Below are 12,437 nucleotides of genomic sequence, written 5' to 3'. Positions count from 1 at the left end.
CTGGTAAAAAGGCAACAGTGACAAAGACCGCAGGAGATAAAATGGAGGCCAGTGTGTGCTAAAGTGATGGCTCACGGCTGGCTCCATGCAGCGTGCTTGCTCTCTCTCTCTCTCTCTCTCTCTCTCCCCCTCTGAGCATGTATGCGTTTGTGTGTGTTGGCATGGGAGTCAAGGTCAGGGCTCCACAGTAGGTGCAATGTTTGTTGTGTTTGGTGAGTGGCGCTTTCCCAATTAGCCACTTGAGCGGCGGTTGGTTGTCCACTTGGATGTGTTGTTGTCCAGGAGTGTGTTTGCAGGGCTCGCCGCCACCCAAACGCTCCTGCTTTGGTCCTCATTAATTCCTCCGACGGCCAGCCCATTTGGGCGCCCGTCTGCTGCTAAGGCTATTTCCCGCTACATATGTAAGTGCGTTGCTCACGGGCGCCCACCCTATCAGATGACCTTCTGCGGAAAAGATGTCTACATATTGACGAGCTTGGATTGTATCTTTGCTGTATGTAATATCAAGGCACGATTTTCAGAGTAATTGCTGATCTATCGTGTTGTCAGGGTCAGTCTATTTTTTGCGACAATTATAGAAGTGACTGTGTGAAAAAATGCATTGCGATGCTTTTTAAAAAAAAAATTTAACGACACGTCATGGCTCTTAGAGTAATTGTTTGCTCCGTTCACCTGTATATTTGCCATTTTCAGTCTCACGACGTGGGCCCGTTTGAGGCGCAGCAAACAAATGAGCAGATTTGTAATGCTCTTGGTGACAACAAATGAGCGGCTTACGATCTGACTTCTCCTTGACTCCCGGTTGAGTAGAAGAAAAAAGGACACATTCCCCAGGGACAATTAGCACCCAACTGATTGAGTCGCAATTGTGAAGAGCGAAGCGTATCCTTTTCAGGACCGCGGACAGCGCCGTGACGCTCCCTCAAGCAAGAATGCAGTTCATTAGAGAGAGAGAGAGAGAGATTGCAAGCCTGCAGCAACCCAACACAAGATGTGACCATTATCTTCAGTCAAACACACCTTTGGATGAATACACAATTGATCCTTTACACGAGTTCTTTTCGTATTATGAAATCCACCATGCATTATTGACTAATGTATTGAAATTTCCAACAAATGAGACCCCAACATGAAAACAGTAACCGTTTTCTACACAAGGGGATCGCCTTTGAAATGTGTATCAATTGTAACGTGTCGCTTGTTTTTTTTGTTTTTTTTTCCTCCCCCCCCATCACGCGTATTGAATCCAGTGCAATAGTGTTGAGAAGTCATCTCTTTTCCCCTGCCCCTACTCACAGTCCATCCTCAGGAAGTCGTTGAGTAGCTGGAAGAGGGGGAAACTGTCCCAGCTGTCAGGCGGCTGCACCTCAAGAGCTGCGTCCATGTCAGTCGAGTAGAGACACAGGAAGGTCTCGGCGTGCTCCACCATCAGGTCTGACCACCACGCAAAGGCCTTCGGATACAATCGTAACGATGAGGATGAGTACAAGGGAAAGAAAAAGACAGTTGCATTTCTCCATGATCTGAAGCCTCACCGGATTTGAATAGCGGACCTGTGAACTACGAGACACGTCGTGCTAATTCGCACAGTGTGAATGTTTTGAGATCAAGTGTGCATGGACACGGATAATCACAGGCTTCCTCTTCGGCTTGGCCCACAGAGGAAACAGCAGCTCCTTGATAGACATCGTATGGGAGCTACTTAAACACTTAGTCACAGCTCCTTGTTGAAATCCCGTGGAAAAAAATAAAAATAAATCGAGCCGCGCCGCACTCTTACATCCCCGTGGAATGATGGGAGCGGAGGCACCATTGAGGGGACGGCTCCTCTCAAGCACGACCGCAACATTTGTTTTCCTTCATGTGCACCCCCTCGTTAGTCCTTTAATAACACCCGAGAGGAGCTGAAATGTTTGCTCATTCACATCAAGTATCAACACTGTATCCATCCATAAGCTTGGAAGGGGTGGTGGTAGGCACCTCCCGTGCCCTGAAGAATCGAGGCTAAGTTTTTTTGGTGCAACTTGGTCCGAACTTCACGTCTTCAACCTCAATTGAGAATTGCGATTTTGCGACCTTCCAAACATTTGTGAATTTCAATCGCGAAGATGCCGTTTGCTTTGATGGAAATCCGCATACACATTGACACTGACCTCAGCATGATGCTCCTCATTCTGCTGCAGCACCTCAATGACCAGCTCAGCCAAGCGAATGGTGTCCTCCAGTTTTTTGGCAGGAGTGACTAGTCGGCCAACATTCTCTGTTGTTGCACAAAGGTCCCATTTTAGACTCTCGTCTGAAAGGTTCTTTATCAAAAGCTTATATACGGCTTAAAAGCATGCAACCGATGCACAGGTAGCAAACGCATCTTCAGATCAATCAATCAATCAATAGATCATCTTTAGATTTGCTATGAAGAGCGTGCACGTCAGCCGGCCTACTGTATTTTTGTCATTGTCCAGGCAACAGCATCAGTCTAATGAACGTAGGTATTTGATTGACTTCTAATATATCTTATGATAGAACATCAGCATGCTTCAGTTAGGCCTGGCTGGCTGGCTGGCTGGCTGGCTGGCTGGGTTTTTTTTTTTTTCCTTCTTCCGATCAAGAGTAAAAGACAGTTACAAGTATAAAATGAAAGCTTACGAGTCGGTCACATTATTTGAGTCCCAACTGGAGGTATCCTAAGTAAGGTGTCACACGTCTCTCTCAGTGCGGCAGAAGATTGACGGCAACATCAAGAGAAAATATGGGATGCAAACATTCAACACTCATCATGCAGTAATGTAGTGAGATTGTCTGTGCATCTGTTCCATATTTACAAGTGGGCTTTTCGTAGCCAGCCTTGGCAGGCGCCTAACATCAGAACCATAGCATCAAGCAAAATTGCCCCACTGTGTAAAATATGTTGAAAATATTCTTCCGACTAGTTTGACATTGCCCTGATGGCTGGGATGCATCTCTCTCTCTCATGTACATCTATGTACAGTGAGTGGAATGGAATTATACCATGGCCAGTATTGATTGATTGATTTCTTGATTTCAAATTGCTTGACGCATGCCAAATTCTTTTGAAAAATCTGTCTTGATTTGGGTTTTCGAGGCCATGCTATAAGCATGATATTGCACTCCAATGTATTTTGGGCCATCATTGCATAAGGAAGCATTATTGGGCATTCTCCACTTTTGGACCATTGGCTCGTGCATTATCATTTCCAATCGAGTTGTGACGATGGGGTTGTATTGTATGGCCAGGATTCAGAGCTGGAAAGATTAGATTCGGTACTTGCCTTTGGGCCATTTCCTATTATTGAATGAGCACAAAACAAATCTTGTAGTCAAAGCGTAAACGTTAGCACATTACAATATAGAGATATCAGAATCAGATCTCAAGATGGCGTGTACACATACGAATCAAATCAAATCAAATCAAATCAAATCAAATCAAATCTTCTTCTACATTAGAAATCAGAAACACATCTTCAGTTCATCCTATTTTCCATGCACTTGGGTACAATAGTAAAAGATGATTATTTTGTCTCCTTTATTTCACGTTCTGCAGTCCGTACACACTATCACCACCACCACCACAGGAAAGGAATACTTTTGGAAAATGCCCAGTGTTGTCTTTCACTGGACCCGTCTACTTTTTTTGTTTGAGATGCTGCAATCATGTAAGTGGTCGAGTGATGTTGTGGAAAAGACAAGTGGCTCATAGTTGTGTCACTGCAGGAGCTCAAATCACGTAAACACGGCTGACAGCTCCCGCATAATGCGTGGACCTCCCGGAGGATGCCAGAAGCGCACACGCTTTGGCTTCGAATGCTTGGACTTGTATGGATTTACGTAGAGTTTGACAAATCTTCAGATGTGCAAAATCATGTATGAACGACAGGACGCTTGACTTTTTTCGTTGGATACAACATTTCATCTAAAGTCCCTACCCCGCTGAAGGGCACAGGGAGCAAACGATACGTCAGTGTTTGTTCAAGGTCACAAATGTTTGCAAAATGTTTGCCACCTTGAATGAATTTCCATCTTTGTGCATGATATACCATCCAAATCTTGTCCCACTACAGCTGGCTTTGCTGTTTACGTCACTATCCACAGTGAGCTGGCTCACTTGAAGGCTAGAGAGACCACCTACGTTGGTTGTTCTTTTGACTTCCCCTCACCTGCTTCCTAGTTTGGCTTTTTGGAGACCATTTTTTTGTTTGTTTTACTTGTAAGCGTGTTGACTCCACTTCAAGAAATCACATTTCATACATTCGATTTGGGTTATTTCCATTGACTGAAGACTATGGTTACGACTGCGGCAAATGATTTCTGCTCAGGGTTACGAGAACAGGTACGTAAGTAAGAGTAGACTTATTATCACCTGATTCATCCATTTCCCCCTGACATTTGTCCACTTTTGAGACACGTTACAAAGAAGGAAAGGAGGTAGATAGAAGAGGGAACAATTCAGAGAAGAAGAGAGAAATGTAATGTTCATTTGGTCAAATGAGAAAGTTGTACTGGCCAAGATAAAAACAACAGAAAACAGACCAGCACATAAAAAAAAAAAAAAAAAAAAATCATCATCACCTATTAAAGTGAAACTAGCAGATACAATCCAGCTGCAACATGATTGTAGTTGGCCTAGTTACGCTAAGCAAGACTACTTCCAGATGGCATTATGTATGTTTTTGTCTCAAGTGTATCGTGACCTTAAACACGAAAGCCAATACACATAAGCAAAGTAAAAATGCATTCAAGTTGCAGACAGACAGTGAGCTTTTGGGCAGTACAAAAAAGAAAGAAAGAAAAAAAAAACAAGCTCGAAGGCAGAGGGAACGCTGTCAAGAAATTGACAAGTACACATTTCAGACTGTGGAGGAAAAAAAGATTTAAGCAGGTTAAAAACAACAAGACTGCATGCCGGTTGCAAGAGAAACATGTGGGAGGGAGGGAGGGAGCGAGGCAGGGAGGCAGGGAAGAGGATGAGGCTGGGGAGGTACTCACGAATGGTTAAATCCATCACTTGAGACGCCAAGCAGAAGACGGGATGCTCATACATCTCTCTCTTTTTCCCTACAGAAAAAAAATACCGAGGCACGCCAGAGGTCCGAGTCAGAGAGGATGCCCATTGCCGTTTTCAGGGCCCTTTCTTTCTATATACGTATTGTGCAATGTGCTGGCTCAAATATGCACCCTATCTACTCCTACGTGTATCATCATTCAAATGTTGTGCACTTGACAGACGTTTTATGAAATAGAATTCATCTTAGGGAATTGATAGTCAATGAGTTTGAAATCTATCTATCGATCTGTCAGATTGTTATCCCACTTTGTGCTTCTACTGTATTCGGTGGATTGATTCACTGGCACAGGAAATGATGAGCAAAGGATGGGAAACAAAACTTTTTGTCAGTCCTGCATAAGATTATTTCTAAATAACAAAAGTTAAGTTAAAGTCCCAATGATCGTCACACACACACACACACACACACATCTGGGTGTGGTGAAATCTGACCTCTGCATTGAACCCATCCCCGTGTGAGTTTGATCCATCCCCTGGGGGATACACCTTGTATCCGACCGTTTGTTATCTCAACGGGAATTGTATTGTTTCTTGTCAACTGGAGGCTCCGAAATGTATTGGGCAGTCTGCCTTGGATTAACCATTCGTTCCACCCAGCGGAAGGAGATGAAAAAAAGTCTGGGTTTTTTTCCCACGGGTGTCAAGAAGAACAGTAGTATGAGAGGTTTTTGTTCATCATCAATAATTGGAAGAGATGCTAATAATTGACTTTGGAAGGCAGGTGTAGTTTCTTTACAGACATCATCTTAAATAGACAAAATGGGGTGAATGTTTGTTCATTTTGTAAATGTTTGGCAACATTTCTTATATTCTATTAACAATAGCTCATGTGTTAATGATGTTTTTTTTGTTTTTTTTTTTCCCAATTGTGCTTATGATGTCTCTTAAAGAAAACCTGGCCCAACACAAACATGAGCTGTCATTATGATTTGTTTGTTGGACTTCCTGTCACTAAACACCAAGGAGTATTAGCAGACGAGGAGAAGGGAGGGACAGATGAGTATGGTCATCAGAGAGCAAAGGCAAAGAGCAAAGGTAGCATCTCATCAGAATGACCAAATAGAGCCAATGTAGGACTCAGCTGAAAGATAAGCCCAGGCGAGGCGAGGCGAGGCGAGGCGGGGCAAGGTGAGGCATGGTGGAAGCCAGCAGAGACCATTGAATGCATTTTTACTTACTGTTCATTTGCAATTAGGAAAGGCTACGTCCCATAGTAAAAGAAAGTACATGACAGTATACATATAATGGCTGTGGGGGAAAAAAACATAGAACCATATGGAGTGGTACATAGAATAGCGCTTCATTGAATTCAATAAGCTTGAAATGGAAAAAAGACAAAAACTATTTCAAACCATAAAATTGGCTTCCGAACTCATTATAAGCAATAAGAACATTGGTGTGTGTGTGTGTGTGTGTGTGTGTGTGAAGAGCTTACCTTCCAGTTTGGCGTACTCTGCCAAGCGCTGGTAATTGACCAGAGCCGCTTGCTCCAGACACTTACGGATCACAGCTTTGACTTCTTCTTGTGGAACCGGGGTGACAACATCTTTCATTAAAACCTTACAGGGAAAGAAAATGGCTCTTTCTTTTTTTCCATAGCAATCGATATCAACAAGTGAGTCATGGAAGGAATGGAAACGACTCACCCTTTCGAGCAAAGATAGAGTTGCTTTCAAGGCACCCTCCGGTCGTCCAAACGGAAAGCAATACCTTTTGGCCATATGTAGTGTCACATTTGCTTCTTCATGCTGCTCTTAGGTCAGATGTGTATTTCTTTTTTTTACCTGAAATGTGTAATCTGGTTCTCCAATAGCACTCGAAGCCTTTCTTTAATCTCCTCAAAACGCTCCTTTTCCTCCACAGTTACAGTACCAATTCCATCCGGTCTGGAACATGACAGAAGAATGGCATTAACAGCAGAATCATTTATTAACACGGGGGAAGGTTAGAGAGGAAAGCGCTGACGTGTTTGCGGCCAAAATGACAACCGTTGCTGTGAACTTTTTTTTTTTCCCCTTACATACGTATCCCTGCGACATATTTTGAACGTGAAGTTCCATTTCGATAATACAGTTTATACACGCACACACCCACACACCCACACACACATAGGGCCTGTCAAGCAGGTGTGCACCCCCGTGAGTATGTGCATCTCCACTGCGCTTATCCCATGTGACACGGTCGGTCGGGTCCGGGTGGAGTGTGAGCAGAGTGCATGTGACAGCAGAGGCGCTGGACTGGTGGCTGTGACAGTATGATGAGAAGCAGGAGACATGACACACCCTCTATCCATCACCCCTTGCCGACCCCCAACCCACCCACCTCTTTTTTGACATGTCCTTTCAGTGGACAACTGTTTAGGGGAGGCTCTCGCTAAAAGACACGGCGGTGTTTGATATGATTCAAGCGTGCTGGTTGCTTGGCATCATTGCTAGCTAATAATTGCTAGCGAGCTGGAGACTGACGTTTGAGAAGACGTCTCATAGCCAAAAAGGTTGACTTGGTAAAGCGGTTGTTTTGAGTGGCACTAAAAAGACGCAAATGCATTTACTTGGATAATCAACCAATATGGAGTAACTTGTTTGAAATCTGAATGCCTTTGGAATCAATACATAAAAATGCTGAATGCAATGACAGCAACGTACGTCGTTCAAAGTGCTATCTTCTAAATCCATTGTCCATATTGTGTTTTGCCTTTGTTTTGCGATGGGTGGGGCTGGCAAACGTGATGGGGTGTCAAAATGCAAATAGCCCATATTAAACTGCAAGAATTCAAAGAGGGACATTTCACACTAATTAGGACTTCCCCCCGCTCCCCCTTGCAGTGGTAGCAGCGGCAACACATTGTTTTTTGTCAGCTCCCTCATGTTTGGATAACTTGATGAGCGAGCTCACAGCTTCAGTGAAGACAAGTAAGCGAGCCATCAGTGACAAACACCAAGCAATAAATTCCTTCCAGGTATTGGAGACACATGCGTCAATGACATCTGGGCATCTTGGCTTCCAAGCAACATACTAGATAGCCAATAACTGATATTCAGATGTGTCATTCAGTCATGTATTCTGTATCTTTTCATGGTCTATTGAAATGGACATGACACCAATCTGGACGCGAGTCAAGCAGTGACCCTGAGAAAGGGATCACAACTTACTGCAACAAGACAGGATGGTGATTTGGGAGTTGTCCGGATGAGGTGTGCGGCTTTTTTCTCTTTTCTCTGTGTGAGGATAGGATGTGCAACGACATTGGCAGCAGAGATGCCATCAGCCATCACAAGTGACAAGCTGCCAACCTGTCATGGCCCCGGCCGTGCCTCAAGGCCATTTGGAGCAAACACTCACAAACATGTGTGCGTGGATATCAATTGTTTGATCCAACACATGTACACGTGGAAGACCACCACGATGACATTTGTTTTGAAAATCAATACGCAGTCTGTGTGGCGAGTGAACTTCTTTCATCAACACAGTCTTCCTGGAGATTTGCAAGGAGATCGAAGGCGCTTTGACAATAGATTCAATTAAATGTCCACTGGTTCTTTTTTTGACTCTGAAAAGGGAGCTACTGTCTCGCTGCTAGCAAGTGCTCCTCCGAAGAACGTGAGCAGAGTACAGTTAGCTACTAAACTTAAGTGAGGCGTTCCTCTAAAATTCCAGGATCACTCACCTTTTTGCTCCTGAGTCAAGTGGGTACCTGAGATCCCGTTTCTTCATAAACTCAATGATTCTGAGCTCTTTCCTAATGTTTTGGGGAGAGGGCTCAGGAGAAGAGGGGGAAAGCGCTCGCTGCAGTTCGGCCTCTGTTACCGGCCAATTGAACAACTGGGACACACGCTGACTAACAGCGCTTGGGAGCCATTCGGTGGACAACGAAGGGCATTTTGGTCAAGTGGACATGGGTAGGAGGTCAAACAAATAGGAAAGAGACAAGAGAAAGAACAAAAAAAGTCAACATGCAAACAGATACGTACATATGGTGGGAATCAAGAACACACTTGTGGGCTCCCTGCCCTCATTTGACCCACATCTCAGAAGCAACCTTTAGCAACAAAGGCCAGTGTGTGTGTGTGTGTGTGTGTGTGTGCGTGGGGGGGGGATGTACCTATTTCCGTGGACATGGGAAGCACAGAAGGCAAAGCTGTAGTGTAGAAGGGTGGGGTCAATCATGGCGCCATTCTCCGCCCTCTCCAGTAGATCACCCAGATAACACAGGTGGCGATGGCAGCCCCGAACGCCGTAGCGTGCGCAGTATTCGTCCAAGACAAATACCTGACCGGGACTGAACCAGCCCTGGACGGAGCGCACACACACACACACACGCAAGATACGTATGCATGCCATCCGGGTACCATTTGGGCATTTGCTTACCAGACACGAGTAGGAGTCATTGAGTCTGTGATCCAAAGTCAGGCGCTGGACCAGTTCAAAGAGCGACGCGTGGTCAAAGTTACAGGGATTGGCTGAAATGAACTCATCCATGCCGTGCTTCTGGGCTCGGTCCGCATCTGCGCGTCAAATGGGCGGGTGGGAAGCCAGGAAGGAAGGAGGGAGGAGGAAAGAAGGAATGCAGGGAGGGAAGCAAGTAAGCCAGGAAGCAGGCAAGCAAGCAAGCAAGCCAGGGAAAAAAGAAAGAAGGGAAGGAAGGAAGGAAGGAAGGAAGGAAGGAAGGAAGGAAGGAAGGAAGGAAGGAAGGAAGGAAGGAAGGAAGGAAGGAAGGAAGGAAGGAAGGAAGGAAGGAAGGAAGGAAGAGAAAGAATCATTAGAAAGACAATTGGACTGTTATTTGGATTGACTCTTGGCAAAAAGTGGCAAGCAAAGATGTCGCTGCTGTAGGAAGAAAGCTTACACAGGGTTCCACTGTGCTGAAGCACAAAAGCACTTTGCGGACAAAATCCCCGCCCTGCGTCCGCGCACCACTCAAGGTGGCCAATTCAAATTCAAAATATGAATGTGTAAGGTCAAGTCTGACGCTGCACAGTCATCAAAAGATTTGTCAACTATGGTCCTCTTAGCTGCCGAATGACAGCAAACGGGCTGCTGGTCAACAAACAAAACAAAAGATGCCCCGAGCGACTAAATTACCATGCCACCAGCAGCACCCCCCAAAAAAGACAAATGAATACATAAAAAAAAAAAGGAATCTAAAAAAAATGACATTGTGCCCCTTTGGAGTGACTGTAGCTGCTGGCCTGTCAGCTCTGTTTGACGTGAGTGAGAGGGAGTGGAGGCATGCAGGAGGGATGGACAGTAACTTGCAGTGACACCCCCAGCCGCCGCCACCGCTGCCACCCCCGCCCTGACTGGAGAAGGAAGGACGGCCCTGACAATGATTGATGCCTACTATTTTTTCTTTTCATAGAGAGGATCCAGGACGTCTCGGCTGCACTCCTGGTGCATGCTCCAAAGACCTTTAAAAGGCATTTTCAACCGAATGTCATTTCAAATTCAAAATAGACATAAATAAAAAACACAGATGCCAATCATAACCTCGAGGAAATATTCTGGATATTTGGTCAGTAATATTTGCTTCTCGGCCAGAACAACAAACACACGGACGGCCGTCGGAAAGACTCCAAACAACAGTCATACGTATTTGCATAGTTGTACGCCATTTTCGTCGTTTGAACAAAAGGAGGGCCAAAAGAGGCAGGAAAGCACTTACCGTTCAATCCAGATACAAGATAGCAGGCTCAAGGTTACAAAGAGGAAGACAAGGAAGAGAAACATAAAGACACACACAACAGCAAAGCCACTCACACTTGAATGGACAGCAAATTGACAACAGAGAGCCAAGCAGACAGCGTCGTGGAGTGTGCGCAAAGACAACATCATGGTACATACGGACGTGTCCTTTTCCTGATGGACTGCTTCTTAGGTCTGCCTGTGTGTGTGCGTGTGCCTGTGTGCGTGTTTATTCGAAAATTCATTGGCAATAACGATCATTTAAGAAGTGAAGCCCTTACAGAACTGAGATATGGGCGCGTCAAGCTGTGGAGCTGTCCCCCCTCGAGAGTTTAGTTTCTGGACTTGGGTGGGAGGAACCGGCTTGTGGGACTGGCCGGTGGCCCGGTACATGGCCTGTACCCATAGAATGCGGTCCTGCTCGTCATCACTGGCAAATATGACGGTGTCGCCCTCTTTCACGGCGTTAAAGAATGTCCGACCGCCGTCCAGGCCTGGAGGGGGCGTATACGTACGTACATAGTCCGGATTATCAAAAGCGCAAGCTGACAGCAAAGTGCAAATGTAACGGACGGGAATAGTTTTCAACGTCACCTGGCTGGGGGTCCGTGTAGTCCACAGTATAGCCGTCCAATTGGAGCAGCTCCACTGGCTCGGCTTTTTTCTCTCTGTAGCTGCACATGGCAAACGTGTACTGACTCACCTGGAGTAAGGGAGCAGATAGGAGATCACATTGTGCATTATTGTTATTTGTGCAAACATCAAATCCATCGTGGATGACTTTTTTTTTTTTTTTCTCGCCCCCCCCCCCCCAAAAGGCCAGTATTGACTGTCTTTCCTCTCAAATTGAAGGTGCCGGCAGCCACAGTGTACGGCGGTAAGAGCAAGCGTGGCTGCTCCGGTCGCTGGCAGTCATACGAGCCTGTCGTCCCAAATCAAGGGGCCTGGCCAATCAGCCGCTATCGCCGGCCACCTCTGTTGCTGCAAGTGGCAGCTCTCACTCCGACTGCAGCTGCATTCTGGGTGGGTGTGCGTGCGTGGACGTGTGCCAAATGAGATTCCAAACGACAACACTGATGACACCTAGGGCAAAGTAAACCATGGAGGGACTCTACAGCACTTCTCTGGCCTTTAGGAGACCGCAAAGGCAAATCTGAGACTAAATTACAGCCCCCCCCCACACCCCAAAACACCATTCCCTTCTCGCAATGGGTTTAGGTTTGGATGGATGGATGGATGGATGGATGGATGGATGGATGGATGGATGGATGGGTGGATGGATGGATGGATGGATGGGTGGATGGATGGATGGATGGATGGATGGATGGATGGATGGATGGACGGACGGACGTGATGACCGCAAGAAATGCACTGAAACACACATTTCAGCTCATTGTTGCTTTGAGGTGTTCATATAAATTTAAAAATGATGGTTATTTCTTGTGATTCTATCTGCATCAGGTTCTACTGTTTCTTATCCAGATGCCATTAGGTACGCTTGTACGGGCTGGCTTTCCTTGGAAGTCTGGCCCCTCCAATTTTTCCCAAATATGCCCTTGATTGGATCAAAGGAGCCATGCACATTTTGCAGTGAAAATCACATCCATGCACATGATGCTATTTGCTATTTGTGCATGTGCTCACACACGCACACACACACACGCGGTCATGT

At 45.7% G+C, this 12,437-nt stretch overlaps 1 protein-coding gene across 11 annotated transcripts in view; it reads right to left on the bottom strand.

The window, feature by feature from the left end:
- cadpsa (Ca2+-dependent activator protein for secretion a) overlaps window positions 1–12,437 on the bottom strand; it is a 41,131-nt gene that overhangs the window by 18,752 nt on the left and 9,942 nt on the right. For 3 of the 11 annotated variants that reach the window (XM_088389726.1, XM_088389727.1, XM_088389728.1), the window contains exons 10-19: window positions 11,360–11,468; window positions 11,047–11,259; window positions 9,452–9,588; window positions 9,186–9,373; window positions 6,868–6,969; window positions 6,730–6,793; window positions 6,519–6,642; window positions 5,005–5,073; window positions 2,154–2,260; window positions 1,297–1,453 (exon numbers count right to left, since the gene is read on the bottom strand). In XM_088389726.1, the coding sequence (XP_088245852.1) occupies window positions 1,297–1,453; window positions 2,154–2,260; window positions 5,005–5,073; window positions 6,519–6,642; window positions 6,730–6,793; window positions 6,868–6,969; window positions 9,186–9,373; window positions 9,452–9,588; window positions 11,047–11,259; window positions 11,360–11,468 (1,270 nt within the window). Of the gene's footprint in view, window positions 1–1,296; window positions 1,454–2,153; window positions 2,290–4,378; window positions 4,412–5,004; window positions 5,074–6,514; window positions 6,643–6,729; window positions 6,794–6,867; window positions 6,970–8,750; window positions 8,931–9,185; window positions 9,374–9,451; window positions 9,589–10,745; window positions 10,773–11,046; window positions 11,260–11,359; window positions 11,469–12,437 lie in introns of all 11 variants that reach the window. The other 8 variants (XM_088389724.1, XM_088389725.1, XM_088389721.1 and 5 more) reach the window with 7 other exon arrangements.

This window comes from Syngnathus floridae, chromosome 11 (genome assembly GCF_059516105.1).
Source record: "Syngnathus floridae isolate MCC-2025c chromosome 11, RoL_Sflo_1.0, whole genome shotgun sequence".
Lineage (NCBI taxonomy): Eukaryota > Metazoa > Chordata > Actinopteri > Syngnathiformes > Syngnathidae > Syngnathus > Syngnathus floridae.
This window is presented reverse-complemented; position numbering and strand designations above follow the sequence as displayed.